General features: G+C 51.2%; 9 protein-coding genes across 9 annotated transcripts; 5 read left to right on the top strand and 4 right to left on the bottom strand.

The window, feature by feature from the left end:
* Nucleotides 1-167: 167 nt before the first annotated feature.
* AAFC00_005282 (uncharacterized protein) lies at nucleotides 168-1,458 on the top strand (the record flags this gene model as incomplete). The annotated part of the gene is made up of 2 exons (XM_069345042.1): nucleotides 168-270; nucleotides 329-1,458. 2 exons carry the CDS (start codon nucleotides 168-170, stop codon nucleotides 1,456-1,458), a joined length of 1,233 nt encoding a protein of 410 aa, XP_069202870.1.
* A 332-nt stretch (nucleotides 1,459-1,790) lies between these two features.
* AAFC00_005281 (uncharacterized protein) lies at nucleotides 1,791-3,894 on the bottom strand (the record flags this gene model as incomplete). The annotated part of the gene is made up of 3 exons (XM_069345040.1): nucleotides 1,791-2,911; nucleotides 2,968-3,811; nucleotides 3,874-3,894. 3 exons carry the CDS (start codon nucleotides 3,892-3,894, stop codon nucleotides 1,791-1,793), a joined length of 1,986 nt encoding a protein of 661 aa, XP_069202869.1.
* A 1,082-nt stretch (nucleotides 3,895-4,976) lies between these two features.
* Nucleotides 4,977-6,813, top strand: AAFC00_005280 (uncharacterized protein; the record flags this gene model as incomplete). Its single annotated transcript, XM_069345039.1, has 3 exons — nucleotides 4,977-5,933; nucleotides 6,011-6,543; nucleotides 6,630-6,813. The coding sequence occupies 3 exons, from the start codon at nucleotides 4,977-4,979 to the stop codon at nucleotides 6,811-6,813; spliced, it is 1,674 nt and encodes a 557-aa protein (XP_069202868.1).
* A 5,184-nt stretch (nucleotides 6,814-11,997) lies between these two features.
* Nucleotides 11,998-13,178, top strand: AAFC00_005279 (uncharacterized protein; the record flags this gene model as incomplete). Its single annotated transcript, XM_069345038.1, has 3 exons — nucleotides 11,998-12,208; nucleotides 12,287-12,520; nucleotides 12,598-13,178. 3 exons carry the CDS (start codon nucleotides 11,998-12,000, stop codon nucleotides 13,176-13,178), a joined length of 1,026 nt encoding a protein of 341 aa, XP_069202867.1.
* Nucleotides 13,179-14,493: 1,315 nt separating this feature from the next.
* AAFC00_005278 (uncharacterized protein) lies at nucleotides 14,494-15,428 on the top strand (the record flags this gene model as incomplete). Its single annotated transcript, XM_069345037.1, has 2 exons — nucleotides 14,494-14,525; nucleotides 14,588-15,428. The coding sequence occupies 2 exons, from the start codon at nucleotides 14,494-14,496 to the stop codon at nucleotides 15,426-15,428; spliced, it is 873 nt and encodes a 290-aa protein (XP_069202866.1).
* A 471-nt stretch (nucleotides 15,429-15,899) lies between these two features.
* Nucleotides 15,900-18,051, bottom strand: AAFC00_005277 (uncharacterized protein; the record flags this gene model as incomplete). Its single annotated transcript, XM_069345036.1, has 4 exons — nucleotides 15,900-17,078; nucleotides 17,137-17,199; nucleotides 17,264-17,569; nucleotides 17,680-18,051. 4 exons carry the CDS (start codon nucleotides 18,049-18,051, stop codon nucleotides 15,900-15,902), a joined length of 1,920 nt encoding a protein of 639 aa, XP_069202865.1.
* A 971-nt stretch (nucleotides 18,052-19,022) lies between these two features.
* Nucleotides 19,023-20,021, bottom strand: AAFC00_005276 (uncharacterized protein; the record flags this gene model as incomplete). Its single annotated transcript, XM_069345035.1, has 1 exon — nucleotides 19,023-20,021. The coding sequence occupies one exon, from the start codon at nucleotides 20,019-20,021 to the stop codon at nucleotides 19,023-19,025; it is 999 nt and encodes a 332-aa protein (XP_069202864.1).
* Nucleotides 20,022-20,886: 865 nt separating this feature from the next.
* On the top strand, nucleotides 20,887-21,854 carry AAFC00_005275 (uncharacterized protein; the record flags this gene model as incomplete). Its single annotated transcript, XM_069345034.1, has 3 exons — nucleotides 20,887-20,927; nucleotides 21,029-21,624; nucleotides 21,700-21,854. 3 exons carry the CDS (start codon nucleotides 20,887-20,889, stop codon nucleotides 21,852-21,854), a joined length of 792 nt encoding a protein of 263 aa, XP_069202863.1.
* Nucleotides 21,855-22,418: 564 nt separating this feature from the next.
* On the bottom strand, nucleotides 22,419-24,287 carry AAFC00_005274 (uncharacterized protein; the record flags this gene model as incomplete). Its single annotated transcript, XM_069345033.1, has 1 exon — nucleotides 22,419-24,287. One exon carries the CDS (start codon nucleotides 24,285-24,287, stop codon nucleotides 22,419-22,421), a length of 1,869 nt encoding a protein of 622 aa, XP_069202862.1.
* Between the last annotated feature and the right edge of the window lie 823 nt (nucleotides 24,288-25,110).

Below are 25,110 nucleotides of genomic sequence, written 5' to 3'. Positions count from 1 at the left end.
TTCGCAGGTAGATCTTTGTGGCCTTTTCTTTCTTCTCTTTCTTTTACTCTTTCCAGACGTGAGCCTCCACACCTCGCAAAATATGCATAGATACTTTTGACTAACTAAGTAAGCTAGAACAAAGCTCACGTAGTATCACTACGCTCGCTGTCGTCACTCGTGTGATCATGGCGCCCAAATTCTATGCTGTCAGAGCAGGCTACAAGCCTGGTATCTACCATAGTTGGGACGACTGCCTGGCGCAAGTCAAAGGGTTCAAGTCTGCAACTTGTCCGTCATCACCCGTGAGACATATGTGCAAATCGGCAGTGTGCTGACCGTGATACAGTCAAGTCATTTACTACCCTGACAGAAGCAGAGAACTTCCTAGCATCATCAGCACCATCTCGCTCAAAAGCAAAAGCGAAGCCAAAGACACAGAAGTTTTATGGCGTGCGGAGTGGTCATGTGCCAGGCATATACACTGACTGGGAGACTGCCGAAGCTCAGATCAAGGGGTGGAAAGCACCGCGGTACAAGGCCTTCTCGACATATGCCCAAGCAGAGGCATTTGTGCAGGGATCAGACGATGGATCTCCACTACCTGCGCAGCCTCAAACACCGCTTTCGGCATCATCATCATCATCGTCATCATCATCATCGTCGAAACCCACACAACCGCTTTCGAGTTCTAGCGACGTGAACCCCCCCTCAGCCAAGCGTCGAAAAACAGATCGGACTACACAAACGTCCGAGAAAGCGACAGACCCTCTTTCCGACGACTACGAACCAGGCGAAGGTCCTTTACCACCAGGCGCCAGCGACGGCTTCGACCCACGCATAACCTTCAATCCCACAAGCGGCAAAGTAGAATATAAGACGCAGCGACACCTGAACGCACAGCGATGGGAAGCAACAAAGCCGACGGCAACAACTCCCCTCAAAATCTACACAGACGGCAGCAGTCTGGGCAACGGCGCCGCTGGAGCCGTAGCAGGCATAGGCGTATACTTCGGCCCCTCACACCCCTCGAACACATCCGCTCCATTGCCAGGAACGCGACAGACGAACCAGCGCGCAGAGCTAGCGGCCATCGCTCGCGCGCTCGAGTTGTCCCCGCGCAACCGCGCCTTGCAGATCTACACGGACTCGAATTACGCCATCAAATGCGTGACCGAGTGGTTCATCCGCTGGCGCGCAAACGGCTGGGTCAATAGCCAGAAAAAGGCAGTCGAGAACAGAGATTTGATCGAAAAGGTGTTGGGTCTGTTGGAGGAGAGAGCTAGAGCTCGGGGTCCGACGAGTAAAGTCGAGTTTATCTGGGTCAAGGGACATGCTAGTGATGAGGGGAATACGGCTGCTGATGAGCTTGCGGTTGCGGGTGCTAGGGAGGCCAAGGCTAGGATCGCGAGGGGGGAAGTGATTGATGAGGGAGACGAGGGTCAGATGAAGAGTATCGAAGGCGCCGAGGGGCTCTAGTTGCCTCGTATAATCATGGGCTGCAGGGCTATGACGAGAGAGACGGGGCCACCAAGGGCTGCTTTACGCGATTTTGCCAGATGAAGTATTGGATTAGATACCCCCCTATATTTGTAACAATTGAAACGAACCGGGATGCCTTTTTCGGCACGAAAACTTTTCATTGTTTTTCCGAGTCCCACGATGGTAATGATTCAAAACACAAGAGCAAGCGTCTGACATCATGGTTCACCCTTGATTCTTCAAACCATTGCAGTCGGGTAAGACGCTAGTGACTGGCGCTCACTCTCTCTTTTCCCCTCCCCCAGCTCAGCTCATGAGGGAGAAGAAAATTACCTTTTCGCCTTTTTAGTCTTGTCCACCACCTCAACCCACTGCCCCCTGACTCCTCTTCTCTCCAGCGCCTTAAGCACAACATCCCTCTGCGGGCCCTGCACCATGATCTCCATGACGGGCGCTTTACCCTTTTGATTACCGCCGACCAAAGGCTCAACACTCGTTGCGCCAGCACATGCTTTCCGCAGCTCGTCCGCGAGCGGTTGCGCGCTGATATGATAGGCTTCGAGGCCCGAGACGCGGGTTGCCGTTTTGTTGCCCGAGCGGGTCTCGGTTGTGATTCTGATACGGGGAGGGGAGCCTGGCTTGGGTTTTGTTGTTGTTGTCGAGGAGAAAGAGTCGTTTTTGGGAGAGACGCGGGTGATGGCGTAGTGAGGCGCGCACGCCGCTAGGACTCTGTCGAAGAGGGCGTCGCGCGGGACGGTTCCTTTTGCTAGGACTTCCTTGTCCAGGGGGCTGGTGCCGTCGAAGACGGCGTTTGCGAGGTGCGCGTCGAGTTTTATCTGCCGCTTGTTGGTGGTTGAGACGAGGCTTTGGCTCTCGATGTAGGTTGTTATGTGCGATTTTATCTCGGCTGCTGTGAAGAGGGTTGAGGGGGTCGTTGTGCTTGGGAATAGGGGTAAGAGTCGATCTCGGGGTTTGTAGAACTCTTTGCGTTCTAGTTTCTGGCCTAGTGACTCGTCGGCTCCGCCCTGTGTTGCTGCTGTTGCTGCTGCTGACGCCGTAGTCGAATTATCCGGTGCTGCAGCTTTCGATGACGACGCGCCAGAGGTGTCCTTCCTCGGAAGTCGATATGGTTTGAAATCCTTGATGGCTTTGTCGTCAAAGTCAATGTCTATGATGGTCGTCTCATTCCCGTCTCGCTCCTTTGATCTGATCATCTTCTCCTTGTCCAGTGACTTGATGAATTTTCGGATGTTTTTGTAGCTTGTCTTCTTGATCTGCAGCTGGTTCGCTTGCTCGGGCATGTAGCCGGGCAGGAAGGGCTGCACAAAGTTTGCCATGACGTGAGACTGCGACAGAGGGAACACAATACCGTAGTTGGGCTGCTTGGAGTTGGTCGTCATATGATGGTGGATTCCATAGAGAAAAGCCTTTCGGAATGCATCGTCGATTTCTGGGACAATCGTCAGTATACTGAGTCAGAAGTTGCGTCTCAAGGACAGAACATACCTTTAGTAGTAAGTGGCGGTATCTGTGATGCAGTGTCTGATTCTTCATCTGCGGCGATATCCTCACCAGTACCCTTTACAGACACAGGTGCTTCATCTAGAGCGACGCCACCCCCATCTTTATCGTCAAGCGTCGCACCGGCAGCGCGATTAGCCAGTGCTTCATCTTCATCATCCTCATCCCACCACCCAATGATATGATCTGGTGTAGACTGACCAGCTTTGCCGGAAGTGCTGTACGCCCATATTTCATCGCCTGCCCAATGCACTGTTTGTACAGCATGTCCTTTGGATCCGTACACTTCTCCAAGAGCACTAACATCAATCTCGCAACGACCAACAACAACTGGCACACTGGGACTTTCGATACTAGCTACAGCTACCACTGCGCCTTTCTTTGCCTTTTCTGGAAACGGCGGTCCGTTGGCCAGACCAGGAGTCATTAGATCCGCGCCACCCTGTAATTTCTTCACCACGACTCCTGGTGTCAGAAGCAGTGGTACGATGCCTGGGTTACGCCACAGAGTGTAAACAGTTGGATACATGCAATCCTCCATCTTGAACCACAGCACGCGTTGTTCCTCGCCAGGGTGAATACCAACGTATACAGTGCCCGATACTTGTTTCAGGTCGGGCCCGTGTGTGGTGGTGAAACGTGCAGATTGCACATTGTCAGGCAGAAGACTATTTCGCAGACTGCTCAGTTGTGCTGTCGCGGCAGCTTTCTGTTCTTCTGCGCTGAGCGAGTCGTCTTGTCCTGCTGACGGCCTCAGGTCGTACTCGGCAATGATCTGGTCTGCAGTTCGCCGCCGGTCAGATGATCGGAGTGGCGCCAGAGGCTTGACCTGTGCATGTTATAAGCCAACGTGCTTGACAATACCAAGGCTCAAATTACGACTAGACCTACTGTTGGCTTCTTTTTGAACATTTTGATACTGATTTCTGGGTCGTGTTTATGGTCAATGGTATGTGACTACAATTCCCAAAAACATTGGCAACATTCTGCCGCATTCGGCTCTTTCGCTGATGTCACTCCGATGAGGGGTCCACGGCTTCTTATCTTATCTGATAATTTGATCGCCTCCGACCACCATGATGTCCCAGCAAGTAATATTTGGGAATAAACGTTTACAGATAATTAATGCCTTACCTCACGGTGGAATCATGTCGTCCTTTGTCCAAGTTCCGCCATTAGACGAGTCACTACTGTAGACTAGACTGCTCTGGTTCCCAAAGTCATGACTGGACAAATATTTCACCTAGAGGCATGTGCCGCTTCGAGTTTGTTCGATTTGCTTTACTGTACGAGAACCGCTTGGACGTATCAAGTCTTATGTGCTCTCTGACAGAGATGAAAGTCGTTCAAATTCAAGCAATAAGATGCAATATTTCATGGAATCTCATGCAGAGGTGAGGTCCACTTAGGACTGAAATGTTCAGTACGATGTGAAACAGAATGCAGTTCTCGGAGGGCGACCCCGCCGCCGATACTGTCCGGATCGCGGCTCAGCCTCAAACTACCTAATTACCTACCTTACCGTATTTGATCGTCGTGGCACAACCTTCTGAAGCTTGAGTCAAGCATACTTTTAAACTGAACCTCACATGCTTTTACCATACACATACCCTCACCTTAAACCAAACATGAAAGCAGCTGCACCTAGCAAAAATAGTATGAAAGCAGCACCAACATGTAGGTCTGTGGAGCCCTACCTGGGTTATGACTAGCTATGACGACACAAATAGGCAGATAAGACTTTTTGCACTCCCCACACTTACCTCATTTTTGTGTCCATTATGTGGTTCCAATGCCACCCTGAGCTTCTGCACTGTGTCGTCTCTGACAATTGCTTTTCTTTCACAACATCTTCTTCTCCTAGCCCACTTTAAGTTCCGTAGTTTAAACTGCCATTTTCTCTTCCAATGGAGGGAGAAGAAGACAATCATGTCGATCGGAGCCCGAGTAGATCCACTTCTTCCAGGAAATTGAATATACCAGACTTACCTTACATGAGACATGAATCCTCGAGTGGAAATACCATTGTCCCGGAGGAAGATGCGGAGCCGCATACGCGCTCTGAAGAGAATCCTCAGGACTTTAAAGATGAAGAAAAGGCGGAGAAACGACCTGGATCTCCTAGTCAACAACCAAACAGTCAAAAGGCCCACGTGGACCCGGGATATTATACTTTGAATCCTTGGTATGGTCAGCCCAATGATAGAGGGCCTACCTTCAGTACTGCCTGGCCACTCCCGCGCACGGTGCGCCGTGGCATGTTGAACGATCTTGACATAGACAGCCTACGAGAAAAGGATGATGAACAACAGGACCCCCAGCAAGAATCTCGTCGCTCGGGGAAGGAGCATGAGCATGCTGGAATGCCTCAGCTGGACAAGAGCCAGCTCGATTACATCGTCTTTCAGCTGGCGCAACAGCTTGCGAAGAATCAACAACCTTCCAGCTCAAGTGGTGACTCGATGCCCCCAGACATTCGGAACGAACAGCAACGACCAACTCCACATGTAAATCATGATGACGAAAGCGAGCGTGATCATGAAGATGGTGTGCCGCCAGACATCCGTCGAGAAGATATGCGGCCCACGACCGGGGTACCACCTAAAGAACACACTGACAAGAAGACTCATCATTTGACGCCGCAGTCCAGACACCAGGACACTTCTGATGAGAAAAATCAAGAACAGGGCATCATGGATCAGATTCGTAATCAGGCCGTGAAAAAGGAATCGACACCTCAACAGAAGCACGAGACGCCAGCCTCGCGAGCCAGAGATGAACAGAGCACTGAATTACGGAATAGATGGGCACGCCTCAGAGCACGCGCTCCTGAGCCTCTGGCCGAGTTTGTGGCGACAGCTATAACAGTGTATATCGGTCTTGCAGCCTCTCTGTCCAAGACGACTTCGAATGGCCAATATGGTTCGTTTGAGACGCAATCGCTAGCCTGGGTAAGCAAACAGCAATTTCTCTACTCGAAGATCACAAAACCACAAGTCAACTTTGTTTTGCTGACTTGTTGTACCAGGGTTTTGGTACAATGTTCGGCATTTACGTGGCAGGAGGCGTCAGTGGTGCGCATCTCAATCCCGCCATATCAATAACGCTCTCTCTATTTCGTGGATTTCCATGGCGCAGATGTGGCATCTACATTGTTGCGCAGCTATTGGGCGGTTTGGTGGCTGCGGCGATTAGTTTCGCAGTGTATCACGACGCGATTTACAACTTCGACCCGACACTGTCGCCTGAGAAGAGTGGAATCGCATTGTTCACGCTCCCGCAGCCATTCATCAGCGTCAGCACGGCATTCTTCAACGAGTTTGTTGCCGGAGTCATACTGATGACTGTACTACTGGCTTTAGGAGATGACACGAATGCGCCGCCTGGCGCTGGTATGAATGCTTTCATCTTGGGTTTGCTCGTGACCACACTTATCTGGTGCTCTGCATATCAGACCGGTCTGGCCTTGAACCCAGCACGGGACTTTGGCCCCAGACTTGTAGCACTGTGGATGGGCTACCCGAGAAGCATCTTCACGGGTTACAATTGGTGGTGGTTGTGGTATGTTTCTCTTCCCTGCGAATACCCGATCTCCACTCCAAAACCACTGCTGACCTGAATCGGAATGCTGATCGCGACGATAATAGGGGAGGATTCATCGCGCCTCTGGTAGGCTGCATCACTGGTTGTACAGTTTACGACACAATGGTCTTCTCAGGTGGCGAATCGCCACTAAATTACCGTTGGCCCTCGAGGAAAGAATTCGTGCGGCAGCTTCGGGGCAAAGGAAGAAGGACGCATGACCATGTGAATGCTCATGCAAAAGTGTGATGGTCTTCTGTCAGGATCAGCGATTCTTGCGCGAGGGGTAGTAGGATCCGTACTATGATACCCAAATGCGATACGAAAGATAACTCAAAAATCTATTGATCCAGATTGACACGATGTCCATATAGAAATGATAGATCACATCGCACAAGGTCCCGAGTACAATATGTAGTCATCAAGTCTTCACAACTGTCAATGAAACGCAGGGGTAAACAATACCCATTGTTCTAGACCGAGTCAACGGGACCGCGTGCGTCAGGAGGACACCCTGGTAGGACAGATCGTTGATAACAGTGACATTCTCGCAGGCAGAGTGTGACGAACTATTGCGGGGCAAAGCTGTGGTGACGAAGCCCCTTGCTTGCCTGCATTTACCGGTCTAAGGCAATGGGACGACACTCTGCGGAAACGCACCTTTCCGAGATGCACTTGTGTGATGGCGAAAGTCCTCTCAGGGTGCCGATCCTTTTGTTTCCCGAGTCACACGAGCGGCCGTGGGCATGCATTTCCGGTACTGTCTCCTCTTGTTTGACTTCTTGTTGGTTGCACGAGCATGTGGTCCCGTCCTAGGAGTTCGCTGTGCTGGGCCTGTAGTTGTGGTATCATAAGGTTTGTTTGGGAATAGAGGCGAAGGTGAAACGCCTCGTTCTTGAGATATCGAAGAGATATTGCACTGCGGCGAGCGACATGAGAGAGAGCAATGTACGGCTGCTGCAGCGGCATCATGTTCTACGTGCGACCTCATCTACGGATATCACTTTTGTGAATTGTGCGGGTGTCTAGTGATTTAGAAGCTGTGAGCCTTATATCTCGTGCAATGCATCTGGCTTGTATCTTGCTCTTTCGACACACTGTGCAAAGCTGTTCACACGTCTGATATCGCATAAATCTTACGTCTCCTATGCTATGTCGTTATCGGAACAGCGGGATGCCGCTGGAGAATCTCATACGAGTGCGCTGTTGCTATTATTACGAGCATATTCAATACCGGGTCCCAGTAAGATCATCCGCTTAAAAAAGGAGGATCAAGAGCATGTGTCAACAGCGTGGAAGCAATTCTTGCCGCACATCGTTGAGAAGCTTGTTCGGAAAGACCCCGACGGAGTATGATTATCCATCCCAGAGCAATGGGGTCTCGAAGATCCGTTACGGGGACATCAGCTATAGCCAGCTCGATCTGTCGTCAACAGTGCTGCTTGGTGGAATTGACAAGCGGATTGGCGGACCTCGACGAGAGTTGCATATTTGAGTGCGACAGAGAGTCTATATCTGATATTGATCATTGCGGCATTAAAAGTGGAATGCAGGCTACTCCTTCCATCAACGAGGAAAGATAGCTCTGCGCAATGCATTCTGTTGGCTGGGAGCGGCTGCCGCAAAGTCATCTGCACCAAACAAGAACAGTCGAGGATAGACAGACGCACTACCCAATGAGGGGTCGACCATTTCGGAACTTTGAGGTCTCTGTTATGAATCCTTAACACGTCCGGCACAGCTGTCGAGCCTATGCCAATTACACTGCCGCTTTCCTGCTATGCCTACGAGGGATTTCTCCGTTGGGAGCTCTCTGACGATGATTTCCTTGCCTTCTCCCCTTTACTACGAGGGGTCCACTGTCTCTAAACCGGCCCGCTGTATTATGCCGGCTTGGTTCACCTCACTCTCATGAGGAGTCTGTTGCTCAAGGCGACCATATTGCTACTGCTCGTGATGTGCCCGTCACAACAGATGTGGTAGGCAGCTGCATCATACAAGAACGGGCAGACCCATATGGTACCGGTCCCTGCATCCTTAAGGCGCTATGCGAAAACGCGACAACAGCTCAATGCTTGGAGAAGGAGACAACCATCTGTTGTGTCTCTGGTCCCATGCCAAAGAGAGTAAGTGAAAGCTCATGCTCTGTACAAGTCGAGCTTTTCCATATATGGTTCGACTGAGACTGGCTTGTTACCCGAGCTCGCCCTCGACGAAACGTACGTCGATTGAGAGTACCGAATATTTCACCCGGGGCTAGATTCGTTCCTGTGGGAAAAGATGGTATACGTGAGCTAAACATCCAGCGTTCGCGTAGTGGGATCCCACGACCTGGATTGGAGGTGTTGCCAGATCTTGACGAGTATCACGCCAAAAGTCCTCTCTGAGTATCCTCATAAGCCAGGCCTGTAGAAGTCTGAAAGTCTGGAAGTCGTGTGAATGATGTGATTACACTAACCAATAGACAGAAATTCTCGCCCTCGGTAACAGAGGATCTCATGACGACCCACCCCGACGTTACTGAAGCCATGATCGCTGGGTAAGGACACGTCCAGTCACCCTTGGTCGTTCGTGTATACGAACCGGACATCAAACCAGACAATCGCATTTTAACACATATGACCCCTGATTGAGAGGGCTAACGCGCAATTGCAGACATACACCTTGTCTTGATGACAAATCGACCTTCTGCCAGGACGCCAAAAGGTACACTACGCCACCTTCTGATAGAGGAGTCGTCGAAGCGTAACATTGATGCCATATATGGGAAATATGGTCATGATGGCGGTATGCTGCGACTTGATATCAACCTAAGGTGTATTGACAACTTTCAAAGCATATTAGTCGACATAATTTCCAGCACTCTGAACACAGGGTAATCGCTTGATCGACAAGCAGATCGGTTCGCTTATGGTCTTGATTCTTCGAATGCCGCCCAGCTCGTAGGTTTGATCAATGCCGCGCTAGAGAAGAACACCACTTCCATCAGTAGTAATGAAAGTAAGGCCACCATTTTGTAACAGAGTCGAGATCTTTCGGAACTCCAGGTAGCCTTGCCTTCCGTCATCATGGCGAGGATATCATTGCTGCAGACGAGAGTGCTTGGAGGAAAGACCGTGTGGTGCATACGGAGATAAAACTGACACTACGATCAATATACTCTAGGCCTATGAGAATGGCAGAAGTATCACAGCATACTGTCATGCTGGCAGGCTTGACAGGGTTTCTGGGCAAACATCCCCTTCAAGCTCTGCTTCGAGATGCTAAGAATGAACATGTAGTCTGCCTATGTCGGTTTCCTGGCACTCTCGAAGAATATCTGCAGATGCTTTGAACAGGCGAGCAGGACCTCGGCAAAGTGACCTTCATGCCCCGTCGTTATCCTCCTAGGCGTAGATACTTGAGTCTTCGAGACTTGTCCACATATGCATGTTTACCGGGCCAAGTCTCCGTGATGATTCACACTGCATGGCCTACAGGGTTCCAAGTCCCATAGCAGTGACCCCGGTGAGAGCAATGAATGGCATATTGCCGAGGTTCGCAGACTGATAGACTTTGCAGCTACCGCTGAACAAGATCCACAGATTGTGTTCATCTCGAGCTCATTCGCAATTGTAGAGTGCTACGACAATACGTCGAAGACTGTGTCTGAAAGCATGCTCGAAGATTGTGTTCCTCACCTCTAGACGGGGCTATTCGCAGAGCAAATGGCTAGCCGAGCGTCTGTCAGACATGGCCGCTAGAACCAACGAACGCATGTCGCCAACCAAGATCGTCAGATTTGATCCGATTGTAGGTCCGACGACAAAAGTAATTGTTGCGCAAGGGCAGGGTAGCGCATGGTCTGCAAATGAGGTGATTCCTAATCTGATCCGCAGTGCTGCCACTATGAAGGCGTTACCAGCGGGTCTTCACGCCTTGGAAAAGCTCAGATGGATTCTCGTTGACCAGGCTGCCAATATCATACTGGATATCTGTGCTGATGTCGGCTTCGATAATGCTACACGTGCTTCAAGGATTGGATCAAGCGCCATGGTCCACAACATAGGTGACAAACACTCAAGAGCACGGATCGTTGGAGGCGACGTGATGGAACATTGACCTGCTCCCAGAGATCAAGTCAAGTTTGGAAAGAACTACCACCAGGACTCGCATCGAAATAGTGCCCACGCGGGAATGAAATCGTCGAGTTGAAAAGCACGGGGGTTACAATGCGTCGTATTTGGATGACCCTGCGATGACGGCGTCCTTGAGCGCCTGCTGTGTACAAGCACGGAAGGCGGTCTTGGGAGCTTTATCAACACTAGTAGAATGCGAGCGGCGAGTCGAGCGTTTCGACAACTCGCAATTACTGACCCGGTTCAGATGGAGAATTTGGCGATAGCATGGGGCCTGTGACTGGAAATAGTCTTGATTTACTTTTCCTGTCGGATAAAAGCTCATCGGCTTGGAAAGAGTCCCCGTGTTTTGATAAATGAGCTTGCTCACGATGAACGGTGCGGATAACGCACATACGCAATGTCTTACCCACAGCACAATAAGCTTCGCGCTAATACTAAATTGCAGGCGCTAATCCCACTCACGTGGCTTTAACAACATCCTAGGTGAAATATACACTTTTGGCTAGCAAGCCTGCTCATCCTCGGACCAGGGTCGCAATGGCGAAAGGCCCTTCACAAAAAGTGACAGCCGTTAGGTGGCGGTCGACGGTGGCGCTGGTTCTAGCAAGCTGCGGCCGTGGGATGCCATTCCATATTCCATGTTCCAGCTGTACACCGGGGATTCCTACCAAACATCAACGGGAGAAGGTGAGGGGAAACGCTTCGGCATATCTTGCTGAACACGTACATAGATCTGCAGCGCAAACACGATGCATCAGCCCTAAGCATTAGACTGTCCTGAAAGAGGTAGGTACTTGAAGTCCGCCACTCTGGTTCGAGGGTCATACAGTAGCTATTTAGCCCTATGCGCTCGCGCTTGCTCGTGTGCAAAGGATATTGCAGACTCACGGACTGTCAAGACCGAGTGTCGCTCAAGCGGTAAACGAAGGATCGGTAAATCATCCTACACTCAACCGCTGTCTCGGAGACTGCAGCGCGGTCCCGGCTCCGGTGCTTGGTGATTGGCGTTGGAGTCGAAATCGGGCATGTATTTTGGAGACCCTGCTGCTTGTCGAAACAACAAGACTCGAGTATTATCTGTTTTGGGGTAATGTACAGCGACCAATCAAAGCCAGAACTGTTGGCTGGCGTTCACCGATAGTGTGGTTCACTTGAAGATCGAAAAGCTGAGCCACATATCCGTATCATTAGTATCTTGCTCTTCCTCTCTTGATATACATGACCAGCCATCCTGCTATCTTGCCCATAGACCTCGACGTCTTACTATCATTTTTCGAACATCGGTTGGATCCATCCGACTATTTATCATACCATGACGAGAAGCCCCGGCTCTTCTTCTCGGAACGATGCTCAAGGTGGCCAATTGCGCTTCGTGCTGTATGATCAATCTTCATCAAGCACTGCATCCACTTCACGACAAATCAGATCGCACGCTGCACGAAGTGGATGGACAGTACGAAAACAGAAACGGAAAGAATCTAAAGCGCAGCAAAATACTTCACGAAACATCACAAGTCAGATCGGTAAGCAGTCGTGTCTTGAGTGGCGAGCAACATAAGTTTCGTCTAACATGAACCATGCTGACAACACCTTAACCTCAGCAGCACCTCACAGGATCGATAGAGCCAAGTCAAGACACAGCAACGCCCCGTCTTCGTGCTTAACCGAAGCCGGACAGCGACAAAGTGTGCAAAAACATGCTCGCAGAATCAACTATTTCGAGACGGTGCTACTTGAAGAGTACCCGCTCTGGTCTACGGTGGGAAACGCCAGCGATCCTTTCAATCAGTATCCAGCACCATGGAACCCCGTTTTTGGATCACTCATAGAGTTCTGTGAGTACACTTCTGACGATGATGTATTTTTCGGTGGCGAAGTCATCTCCCAATTGAAACTAATCTGGACATTGCAGGGAACACATACATCAATCCCAACTGGCTCAAAGAGATCAGTCACGGATGGGATGAGGCGACGGTCGTAGCATTCGCTAATGTGCCCCTGGTGGCCAGCGTCAACAGTAGCGAGCCAGCAGCTTTCTACTCTGTCCTGGCACTTTCTGCAGCTGTGCTACCTGACACGCATCCTCTTTCGCCCGGTCAGGCGCCACGACTATCCCAAATCCTTCAAACCAAGGCACAGGAGACCTTGAACACCGCAATGACCAAGCCTCAGCAGGCCACTAGCAATTCGTCGATCGTAGCCCTTGTATCTCTTGCGTGCATAGCCATGTACTTTGGACAGCATGAGGTAGTGAGATCCGTATACTTGCCGGTTTTCAAGAGCATGGTCGAAGCACGCGGCGGACTCGAACAGATTGCGCGCGAGTATGGTCCAGTGCTGCGTCGTTGGATTGCTTGGGGCGATTGTGTCTTGACTTCGCAAGCAGGTTGTCCTCCTCTGTTCCCCGACTTCGAAGACTCTAGCAAAAGCTCGACCGATTGGGATAACATTTGTGGTAACGTTTCGCAGAGCGTCCGCAAGTCCATGAGATGAATGCCAATGAAGTCTAATAAACGCTTGGAAAGAAAGCCAGTATACCTTTGTCACTCCGGCCTAGTCGACAGAATACCCATGGGACCGGTTCAGCATGATAGAGTCAAGTCCTCGATTCACTTGGGCATGATCATACATCAATCAAGCGTATTGCGGGCTATCCACCTACAAGCTATCACGGCTCGGGAGCCTTATAGAGTCCCATGTGCCGCCCAATGGCAGATGCGCAGGCGTCGGTAGGAATACTGTTACTGCTGCCGAGGATCCAGCATGACCAAGAGAGGCTCCTAGGACTTGTGATCCTACAATGGTCTTTGGCATTTCATCTCATTGGTCATGATCGCACAAGTCCAGGACATCCAACTCCTCCCACATAATCGGGACGCTGATCGATTCTAGCCCTTTGTTATGGGTTGGGTCATGAAAGACACGACTGCTGCTGAAATCTGCTGGGCATTTGTGAGCAGCACGGTGAATGTGCCGATTTTATGCGAAAAGCGGCGATACACTTTTCGCCTTTGTATCGCGATTCGAGTCTTATGCCATGTTCGCGTTCGCGTAAGTCTTAGACGTTCGCTCGCCACATGTTAAGACTAACAATGACCCCCTTTGCAGATCGATTTGATTCTCTTGAATAAGGAACGCAATGATTAAGATATTTCAAGAAGTGCAATATAGTTGCATTGTGCACGCTCTGTCATTTCTAATACCTATCAGAGTGCGATACCTTCTAGTGAAGTTGATTTAACGAACTGTGAAGCCGCCAGCCACAAAGCACAGCACGCAACAATATTGAGTCATGAAAATCCGGGGTATGGCTCCCGCCCCACGTGAAAGACCGACGATGAAGCACACAAAAGGGATGCTGAAGCCGGACTACGTCAATGTGACGTCGTTTTGCAGCAAAAGCGTGGCTTACATGCATGAAATCACGGCACGACCGCAGGAGAGGTTGGCAGCTCCAGCAAAAACAGGGATAGGAGAAGTGAGGTCAGGGGAGTGGTGGCCGCGATTGAGAGGAAGATGCAGCACGCGTAACGCGATGAATCAATTATGGTAGTTGGCATTATGCCGCATCCCTGTTCTTTCACCAGCCTCCTGTCCTCTGCCTCCTCCTCTCTTCAGAGCTCTTATCAAGACACATTTCCTGCGCCTCATCTTCTCCTCGAGCTTGCCTTGCCACACTTCTCGTCGGTGCTGCTATTCAAGTGATATACATATCGGACTTCAAGAGCCCTCAAACCCCGACTATATATTAATTGTCATCTCTATTCTGTACTACCAACATCTCTTTCTCTGAAAACTAGTGAACACGATGGCCGAATACCAGGACAAGCCTCTCAATGAGTAAGTAGCACACTGTCATACGCTAAAGGAAAAACAAGCAAAGCTAACAAATACTCCCTTAGGCTCCTCACCAGGGACATGGTCGACATTTACGTCGGACCAGAGAACACGCACTGGTGTCTCCACGAGAAACTCCTCTGCAACCGCAGCAAGTTCTTCCGCAACATCTTCTACGGCAAGTCATCATCGACAGAGTCGTCCAAGGACCAAGACGCCAAGAAGTCGCAATCCTTCGGCCTGCCCGACGACGAGGACGAGCCCTTCCGTCTCTTCGTAGCATGGCTCTACAGCGACGCCGTGCCCGTGCCCCGCGAGGAAAAAGACCTCACCAACCTCTTCGAGCTCTACCTCATGAGCGAGAAATGGGCCATCGCAGGCCTGACCAAGTCGTCGCTCGAGGCGGTGCGCAATTTCTACAAGGACACGGACACGTACCCGGCTCTGCGCCGCGTGCAGTACGTGTATGCCAACACGGAGCTGGAGAGCCCGATGCGCCAATTGCTCATCAGCAGTGTCGCGCGCATGCTTGTCCTCGGCGACCAGGGCATCCCGACCGTCTGGGACAAGGCGCTGCGCAAGAACGGCCAGCTCGCTGTTGACATCCTGCTCACGACGCAGAAGTGGGGCCTCGATAAGGAGGCCATCCCTGATCCTAGACGTGATAGCGTTGAGCCTATCATGGAGGACTCGCAGACCGCAAAGGATAACAAGGAGGAGAACAACGAGCAGGCGACTGAGGGTGCTGACGAGGAGGCAGGAGATGAGGAAGCCAACGACGAGCAAGACGAGAACGAGGAGCAAGACGACGACGAGGAGCAAGACGACGACGAGGAGCAAGACGACGTTGCCGAGGATGAGGAGCAAGACGACGTTGCCGAGGATGAGGAGCAAGACGAGCAATGAGGAACGATTGACGAGGGAAGAAGGAGGGAGAAAGAAAAAAAAGTCGTTCGAATGACGAGAACGAGGTGACGACCCGCGACGTTGTTTACATTCAGAACATGTCCCCTTACCAACTTTTCCCTTTTTCAGTTTTCTCCTGGTTCTTTTGCATCTTCACGAATTAGCGCTTTCATCTTTTTCCCTTTCTGTTATATAATGAGGCCTGGAGGATGGTCAGACTTCTTGTTTTTAACATATACATCTTACATTAATATGGACATACCCACCCATTCAAATTCCACATTCGGCTTCGGCACAACATTCTGCTCTGCTCTCGTATCTTGAAGAAGACCCATGTTGTTGTCCTTGAATTCCATGAACATGCCGATTATAAGACATGTGCTGTATCATCCCTCACGCCCAAGCCTTAGATCACACCTGACTTTGAGGAATGGGTACTCGACCATCCATATCATCATCCTCATGGCCCCCTCAATCCATCGGATGCCGAGCGAAGAACATGCTCGTGTTCCTCACTCTCTTGTTCCTCTTTCTCCCCAGCGTCTTTACCGTCTCATCTTCATCTTCAGCCTCACGACCCATCATCCTTGTCTTTGCCGTCGGCTTGTCCGTTGCCGTCGAAGAACGCGGCAGAGCAGCAGTAGTGTGTGACTGCAAATAGACGAACTTCACATCGTCGTCGTCGTCTTTCATGAATCTGGACCCGGGTCTCTGCTGTGTTCGAAACCCCCTGTGTATACCGAACGCAGTCGAGCTCCTGTATTCCGGTCCTGCAATGAACGCGTCTTGTGGGACCCGCGGCGATTCCTGCTGCCCGTGTCTACGACTGATGTTTCCTGGCCTTTGCACTTCTGTTGTCGTCGTTTCTGCCTTCATTTGCTCCCGCTGTTGTGGTCCGCCGCCGACTACGAAACTCGTCTTGGTCGAGAAAAGGACGCAAATGACGAAAAACGATACACTCCCGCATACGGCGAGCAGTAACACCCAGACAGCCCTGCAGGCGCGAGAGTAAGCGTCCACAATTACGACCTTGGACTCCCATGTTTCAGGGATCAGGGGTAGACTACTGAGTAACTCGAGGGCATGGGGCGCTAGTGCGTCTAAAGTGACGATGGTTTCCTGGTCTTGGGAGTTTGCTGCGCTATGTTGTGAGAGCGAGTGTTTCAAGGTGTTGAGGCATGTTGAGACAGAAAGCCCGAGGCCGAGACATGGGCCTGCTGAGCGGATGAAGTTGCTCATCAGGACGGAACGGGTCATGTCTGCGTTGTTGGCGTGGAGACGGATTGTCGTCTCGGTTCTTGAGAGAAGGAGACCGTGCGTCAGGCCGAGTATGATGAGGAGGACGGCTGGGAGGGCAACAGGGAATCGAGATGTTAGAGCAAGGAGACGAGAAGTGGTTATGGTGAGAAGAGTGAGTGGTAGAGGGAGGACGGTGTTCACTATCTTGTATCGGATACGTTGTAGGACAGAGCGGGAAGATAGAGGTACTGCCGTCGGGGTTGGGATCCTGAGATATCTGCTTGCAAGTACATAGCTAGGCACAATGGCGATCATCAGAGCCAGAAGGCTCGCTGCGATGGCGACGGGTCGGAGAGTGGTAGAATGGGTCGCTGAAAGGTAGAGTGGTATGAAGAAAATTTGAGGATACAGCTGCAGCGATACAGTTTAGATATACCTATGAAAGTGAGGAAAGGGAGAGACTACTCACCACGAAGCCCTGGATGAAAGTGCTCAGATACCCGAGTTTAGCGACACGTCGGTAGAAAAGTCGCTATTATTAAATGTGACATTAGACACAAGGAACACACACATCAATTCTAATCATTACAACTCACATGTCTCATGAAAGGTTCAGAAGCTCCGACAACTTCCCAGGCTCCGGTGATCAGAAGACCCAATATGCCCAACACAATTAGCCATATTGCGGACGGTGACTTCCAGGCAAATGCAATTCCTCCCCCTGTCATAGCGATGAGGAACAGAGTGAAGCTGATAGCAAAGAGCAACGTGCCGATGAGGTCCAATTTGTATATGGTGGCTAGCAGTGGCTGAGGACTTGCCACGTTCCTTAGGCTAAGCGCGAACGGGACGAGTAAAAGCGCGACACCACAGAAGGGCAGGTTGAATAGGAATATCCAGCGCTGTGCAGAGTATGTTGTCAGTATGCCACTTTGATCGTTGGGGCGTACGAGAATGCAGAACAAGCCAGGGAACAACTTCGCGAAAAGCAAGACGTGATAATCACACATACCCAAGAAGTGTGCTGAGCAAAGACCGCGCCAACAAGTCCTCCGAGAATGAACCCAACAGTCCGCGTACCTTCGATGATACCGGTGTACAGACGTTGATGTTCAATTAAAAGGCTCTCCGAAGGCAGAATATAAGAAAGCGAATTGCATCCTGCAGCGCCGAATCCTTGGATCACACGACCTGCGATCATAGCTGCCATGTTGTGTGCTGTGCCTGTCACAACCGAGCCTATAGTCACAAAGATGGCGGAAATGAACAGGATCCGTCCCCTGGCCAGAGATGATGATAGAGTGGCAAGGAGGGATTGAAAGATGGCATCGGTCAGAATGTACGATAGCGCTATCCAGAATCCTTGGACGGAAGTTCCAGACATCTTTACATAGGGCAGGGCTGTGGTTATACTGATTGTATTGTATGCTGTCACGAAGGAAAGGTTTGCCAGGGTTGCTACCGCTAAGACCGGTCGGGTCACAATGCCGGGTCTCGATGGCTGCGGTCATTGTGGTAAGCCAGGTGAAGGGGAATGGTGTCTCTGCGCTTCAGTGGAGCGAGAGAAAGTACTCATAGATATACTATCTGTCTCTATGCTTCTGCTTCTTTCTCTTTCGCGAATAGGGGGGCGTAGGCCGTACACGCTGGGTGGCAGTTGCAGTGTATCCATGGCCACGAAGTATGATACTGTGTATTGCAATAGCTTGCCTTTTTCTTCGTCTGTCGAGTGTGGGTGGAGAGTGGAAAAGCCTTGGGCAACGAAGACAAATTATCATAATAGAGATGGCAATGAATCAGACAAAGAAAATACTCTTACAGACATCTTGGGATGTGCATAACTTGTTGGCTTTGTCCCTACCTAAATTATCATTTCTGCCGCAAACGGAAGTAATTATATGGATGCGTAATCGGGCACTGCATATCCAAGAAAGAGAATGCGAATAGGTAGTGGCAGTGACCATACAACATACCATAACAGTCGGAGGGATCCATCCTCGACCGCTCTGCCCATGTCAGTCGCTCATCGATATATTATTGGATGGCCGCAGTTTCCTGGACCACGAGTGTTGTCGAAACAATGGGGATGGTAAAGTTTTTAAGCGTGCCAAATTAGGCTTTTAGTGCTTGTGTTGGTGGCATAATGGAAAATTAGACGAATAGTTGACACAATTCTTTTGCGGTCGCATTTTTGGGCGAAGCTTTGCACAGCTCGATCGAAGCTCGCACTTGCCTTCAAGTGGTTGAACCTTATAGGTGTTAATCGATTTTCAACGCAACAATGGCTTCCATTGATGTCAGGGGTATATTTAAGTCGAGTTTCAATGTTTCTGTCGCTGGATTGATGGATTCCATTCAACCAGTCACCCGGCGGGCTTGCGGCATCATCTTCTTCTCCTTGCCAGCCACCTTCTTTGTTCTCCTCTGGATGAGCTTCTCGCGATCCTTGCCCTTCATGCTGTTGAACTTTTCGACAAGAGCCAATTGCTTCTGGTCGGATCTCTTGAGGAAGTAAGGGTTCTTGCCCTGGTTGATGGCTTCCTTTTCCTTCTTACGATGTTGTCTGAGCACCTCCTGCTCTCTCTCCTTCTTCTCTCGGGCCTTCTTCTTGCTCTCCATGCTCAATAGCCTTCGCTTGAGCATGTCTTTCTCGTCCTCGTTCTTGGTCTTCTTGATGGCTGCCTTGAGCTCGTTCATTTCTGATTCTTGATAATCATTAAGGAAAGCGTAGTGCTTCTGGACCACGGCCTCGTCTTGACGTCCGCCAATGGGCCCGAATCTAGGGTCTCTGACATGTCGCTTGGGAGCATCTATGACGGTGCGCTTACGGGTGACTTGTCGCTTCGAGGTCTGGGATCCAGGAGCGTGCTTCGAGCTTCTTGATTTCGGGGGCCCATCCTCTTCTTCATCATCGCTGTCGTCGCTCTGACTCTCGTCTCCGTCCTTGCTCTCGCCATCATCCTCGGAATCGTCTTGCTTTTTGGGTTTGCTGGTGCTGCTCAAGCCTTTGCTCTCGCGCAATTCGCGCAACCGAGCGCGCAAAGCCTCTAGCTTATCGTCGTTATGCGGCGTCTCTTCTGATCCTCTCTTGCGCTTCTTGGACAGCGACTCTTGTGCTTTGGCGAGGGTGCCGAAAGAGATGCTGCTGATTTTGTTCTGGGCATCTTCATCACCGTCATTGTCGTCGTCGTCGACGTCGTCGTCTTCGTCGCCAGAAGTGAGGATTTGATTATCGTCATCATCGTCTCCCGTCACGAGGACAGAGGGCGCGGAATCATCAGACTCGTACTCGTCGATTTCGTCTTGGACCGGGTCCGGCCTAGCCTTGACACGCTCATTTAACGGAAGTGGCATGATGTCGTTATGTCGTTATGGGCGAGAATCAACTCGGCTTCCTTAATTTTCCTCTGTGTAAATAAGCCACCCCTATTAAGTTTTTTGGCTTTTGATCATTATTACCGGGGCCAAGGAATCCCTGAGGAAGCTAGGAGGTATCGGTACGGTGCATTTGAGATACTGTACTGTACTGTGCGAAAAGGTACATTGCAGTACGGTAATCGCAAAGCCCTGAGTCGTTGTTCAGACGGAACCCACCGATTCCTACCCCGGTCTCCACCAAGCATCTACAAAATCCTGTACTGTACGGCAGGACCCTACTACTAGTACAGTACAGTTTTCTCGCACAACCTTCGGCGACGCTCAGGCGACAACTCGGAAGTCTGCGGGAATAAAGTCGCCGATTACAAAGTCGACTCGGGAAGCAGGGAGCGTGTCCGACAGTTGCCATGGAGCTTGGACCAAAAGTGTAGGATCGGTGACGTTTGAGAGAAGAATTGACCGGATGGTCAGGCCAGTGACAGCAGAAAGTAGACAATAGTCAGGGTCGTTGTACTTGTATTATTGCTAAAAGGGCAAGGTGGAATCGAAGATTCTCTTATACCTAGTGTGATTGTTGTACAGTACATATATCGAGGTCATCGTGTGCATGTGTGCCCTTTCCTCGCAATCGATCTCCTCTATCTTTCTCCATTCTATCACCTTGACTTGCCGCAGCATCTCCTCGGTCTTTCTTTCGGGCCTGACTGTGTTCTTGTGTGTATATCGTCATCAACACCCTCTTCTTTTATCATAGACGCTTCACACATAACTTGCCATTGACCTCGACCACTTTGTGCATATCATATTTTACCTTTAATACACAACTTGCACTATACAAATCATGAAGATCCTTACCAAGGAAGAAGAGCAAGAGCACTACAAGTAAGTAAAACCCATTTCCGCCTCGCCGCTGACATGTGACGGCTCGCACACTGTCTTGGTTACGAATGCATTCACAAGATTCCAATCTGACATTCCTCCAGTGCCACCGTCAAGGGCGGTACCATGGGCGGACTCGGCGGTCTCGCAGTGGGCGCGCTCGGAGTAGCGCTAGCGAGCAGAAGATACCCAGCCTTCCGCAGTCTGTCGGTGCCCTTCCGGGCCTTCCTGATCACCAGTTCGGGAACCTTCAGCGCCATCATTTCCGCAGACAAATACTCGCGCGCCTACGAGGCCGCCCGCAACCCGGAGAAGCAGTTCGTCGATTCGTCGACGACGATCCAGCAGCAGCTCGAGGCGCAGAAGCCCACCTCTCAGAGACTCAAGGACTGGGGCCAGGAGAACAGATACAGCATCGTCTTCGGATCCTGGGTCGCGTCCATGGTCACTGCGTTTGCGCTCGTCGGCAGGAACCCGTATCTCTCCGGAGCGCAGAAGCTGGTGCAGGCTCGTGTGTATGCGCAAGGGTTGACCATGGCGGTCGTCATTGCCAGTGTGGCGTTGGAGGCCAAGGACCAGCAGTCTGGCGCTGGACGGTGGGAGACGGTCAAGGTGCTCGATCCCAACGACCCTACTCACAAGCACGTCATCGAGAAGAAGATCCATCACGAGAGATATGCCGGCGAGGACCAATGGATGGGTACGTTTCTTTTCTATCTTTTCTATCTTTCCCCTCCCCAAAACACAATTGATGCTGAACAAAACGAAAAAACAGACATGGTCGCCGCGGAAGAAGAGCGCATCAAGCAGAGAGAAGCAGCCGTCAAGGCACGAGAAGAAGCCGACCAGACGGAAAAGGGCAAGAAGGTCAAGCCTCACTCAGACCCAGAGCACGGCGACACCAAGAAGTCCGACGCAAAAGCTCCTTGATTTTACCATCATCAACCTCCAGCTGCTACAACACTTGAAACCGGAAAAGAATTGAAGACTTTACACGAATGTACCATTGTCAATAAATGAAATACGGAGAGAAGGAGAGAAGAAGAAGAAACATGTAGAACGAAGCAAGCAAACACTACGAAGAAACAAGCAGGTCCCATCCACATGGGGGGTGGGTGGGCAAGTCATGTTTTAGTCTCCGGAGTAAAAGCGTACGGTACCGTATAGAAATGTATGAAGACCACCTTAAACACCATTCTTCACTCTTTAGACTCTCGAGCTGTCTGAACACCTAGTGCTGCTTTCTGTTGGGAAGGATAAATAAGGCAAGGTAGATCCTCATCATGCTATTTTTCGAGTCGGTATCATCGAATGTGCTTATTTCAATCTTTCCCTTTTTCCAATTGCGATCATTTGTCTGCTATTGCACGTTGCGTTTCGTCATCGCCATCGTCAGCCGTGTTTCTCCTCAGCCAATCTCCACATGGAGAACACCAAGGCGCGAAAGCAAAGGTGAGGCTCTCTGATACAAGCGAAAGAAAACGAAAAAGGAGATCAAGTGAATCCCGCAGCGTGAGCTTTCTGCCTGTACTCCTCGAAAGTGGTAGCCGCGCCGCCCTGGGAATTGACCCTGGCCCTGCGTTCCGAATCCGACTCTTCGTCTGCGTCCTCCTCGTCTTCGCCTTCCGACTCCTTCTCGAGTCTTCTCTTCTCCGCCCAATCCTCTTCGTCTGCCGCCACTAACGCCAGAAACCTCGAGCGGCCGTCTCGCGTGAAGTAGAATGCCGGACTCTTCCTCGTGGCCACGGCCTGCGTCACGGCGACGTACTTGATGGCTGACCCGGGCGTCTCGAACATGGCGTCTGAGAGCAGGCGCTCCATGACTGTGCGGAGGCCGCGCGCGCCCGTGCCCATTGCTGATGCCGTCGTGGCGATGGCGTGCAGTGCGGCTGAGGTGACGCGCAACTCTATCGATGAGAGCGCGAAGAGTTGCTCGTATTGTTTTACTAGTGAGTTTCGGGGCTCGGTCAGGACTTTGACGAGGGAGGAGATGTCGAGGGCGGACAGGGCGCACGAGATCGGTATTCGCCCGATCAGTTCGGGGATCAGGCCGTATTTCTGTAGGTCTTGCGGTTCGACGAGGTCGAGGGTGTTGTATGTTGATGGCTTCCTTGGCGTCTTTTTCGGCGTTTTGTCCTTTTGGGGGCTGTTGGATGGGAGTGGCGGTGGGGGCGTGGGGGGTGGGGGGAGGTAGTAGGGAAGGTGTTTTTGAAACAACTCGTCGTTCCCTGACAGCATGGTGTCGTGCGCGCCAGTCTCTTCGGATGAGGACGGGGATGCTCTGACGTTGGCGCCGAAGCCTATGCTTCCTTTACTTATCCTGTCGAGAATCTGTTTGTGCAGACCGACAAATGCGCCGGTGCAGATGAACAAGATGTTGTCTGTCCGCACGTTGTATATCTCCGTCTTGCCTGGAGGCTGTTGTTGCTGCTGATTCAAGGGACTGTTGGTCAGCATGGGTGTGCGAGCAGGAGCAGCTCGTTCTGCTCTGGCGTGGATCTGCAGTGTGGTACCCTCGACGATCTTGAGAAGAGCCTGTTGCACGCCTTCGCCGCTGACGTCCTTGCCGTGGGAAACCTTCGCGGTTGCGATCTTGTCGATCTCGTCGAGACAAATGATGCCCCGCTCGGCTTTGGAGACGTCGTAGTTGGCAGCAGCCAGCAGGCGCTGCACGCAGACATCCACGTCCTCGCCGATATAACCTGCTTGGGTGAAAGGGGTGCAGTCGGACATGCTGAAGGGGACTTCGAGCACTCTGGCCAGCGTCTTGGCCATGAGCGTCTTGCCCACACCACTGGGGCCCAGCAGCATGATGTTGGACTTTTCGATGCTCATGGGTGAGTCGTCGTTCAGCGGGGTGGGTCCGATGGTCTTTCCAGAGCTGGCTGAGGTCGAGGGAGGAGGCCACACATTGACCGTGGCTTGCTGTCCAGGAAACTCATCCTCGACCGGGTGCCTCGAAGGCAAACCTCGCCGTGCCTGTTGTTCGAGCAGCTCCTCCTCTTCGTCGTCTCGTCTCTGCAGCTCTTGAATGCGCTGGTAATGATTGTACACTGCGACACTCAGCACCTTCTTGGCTCTCGCTTGACCAACGACGAAGCGATCGAGGTGGTCTTTCAGGACTCGAGGAGTGATGCGCGGAACCCCGATGTTGGAAGTGTCTCGTAGGGGGCCTTGGGTGGGACCTGACTCGTAGAGACCAGTGAAGCCAGAGGTGAAGTCTGTATGGGAATATCGACCGCTGCCTCCTTCCTGGGCGACGCACGCAGTTGCGCAGAAAGTGCGGCGAACAATGGTGGATATGCCGATGTAGGAGAGACGAGCCTGCTGAGATCGCACAGGCGCATTCGTTATACAAGGCATTATATATGGTTGATATAATTCTGTTTTTCCGTATATATTGTTGCCTTGCTATCAACCGTAGGTAGCTGACCAGGACCTGCCCGATGCAGAAGGTGTCGAAGGTGTTGTGGTTAGCTGCTGATGGTGTTAGATGTTCATATATGGTGCAGGATCATAGTGAGAGCAATAAGTTATTAGCACGGCATGCCCGACCCAGGATGAGTGAGTCTACTGTACAGTATGATGGCCTGCAAGGGGATCAACTTCCCCGCCGTCCATCTACTTTGAACCTTGACACGCGGAGTCGCTTGCATCGGAGATAACAACGTCCTCGCCGCGCTCTCTGTATCCCGTCTGCTGCAGCTGCTTACTGTACGATACGGTACTGTGCGATACGGTACAGTACTGTACCTCACTGGGAAATGCCCTGTGTGCTGTGGTCTACTGCACTGTGCTGAACCCTACTGAGTGAGGAACTAATCATACTCTCGAGTGTTGGAGAAGACATGGAAGTCTGACCGCCAGATACGTGGGAGCTATGGCCACTCGTTTGACGTTTGACATGGCCAGTGTGAAGTGCAGAGTACCTTTACCTTGTTCGCATACCTACCTTGAGGTGACGAGACAAGGCTGCTCCAAGGTTGCTTGTCCTTTCTCCACTTTCCATAACCATAACAAGGCAGCACGTAGGTAACAATCCGTACAATCCCAGCATCGCAGAGTGTCGACGATGGAAAGTTCACGGCCTGCAAGACGCAGCCAGCACAGCGGCACGCGTTACATAAGATCTGCATAAGATCTGCATAACACGAGAGCTGCACTATCAACACTTCAACACTGTCAC

This window comes from Neodothiora populina (assembly GCF_041146345.1).
Source record: "Neodothiora populina strain CPC 39397 chromosome Unknown canker_contig_5, whole genome shotgun sequence".
NCBI lineage: Eukaryota > Fungi > Ascomycota > Dothideomycetes > Dothideales > Dothioraceae > Neodothiora > Neodothiora populina.
This window is presented reverse-complemented; position numbering and strand designations above follow the sequence as displayed.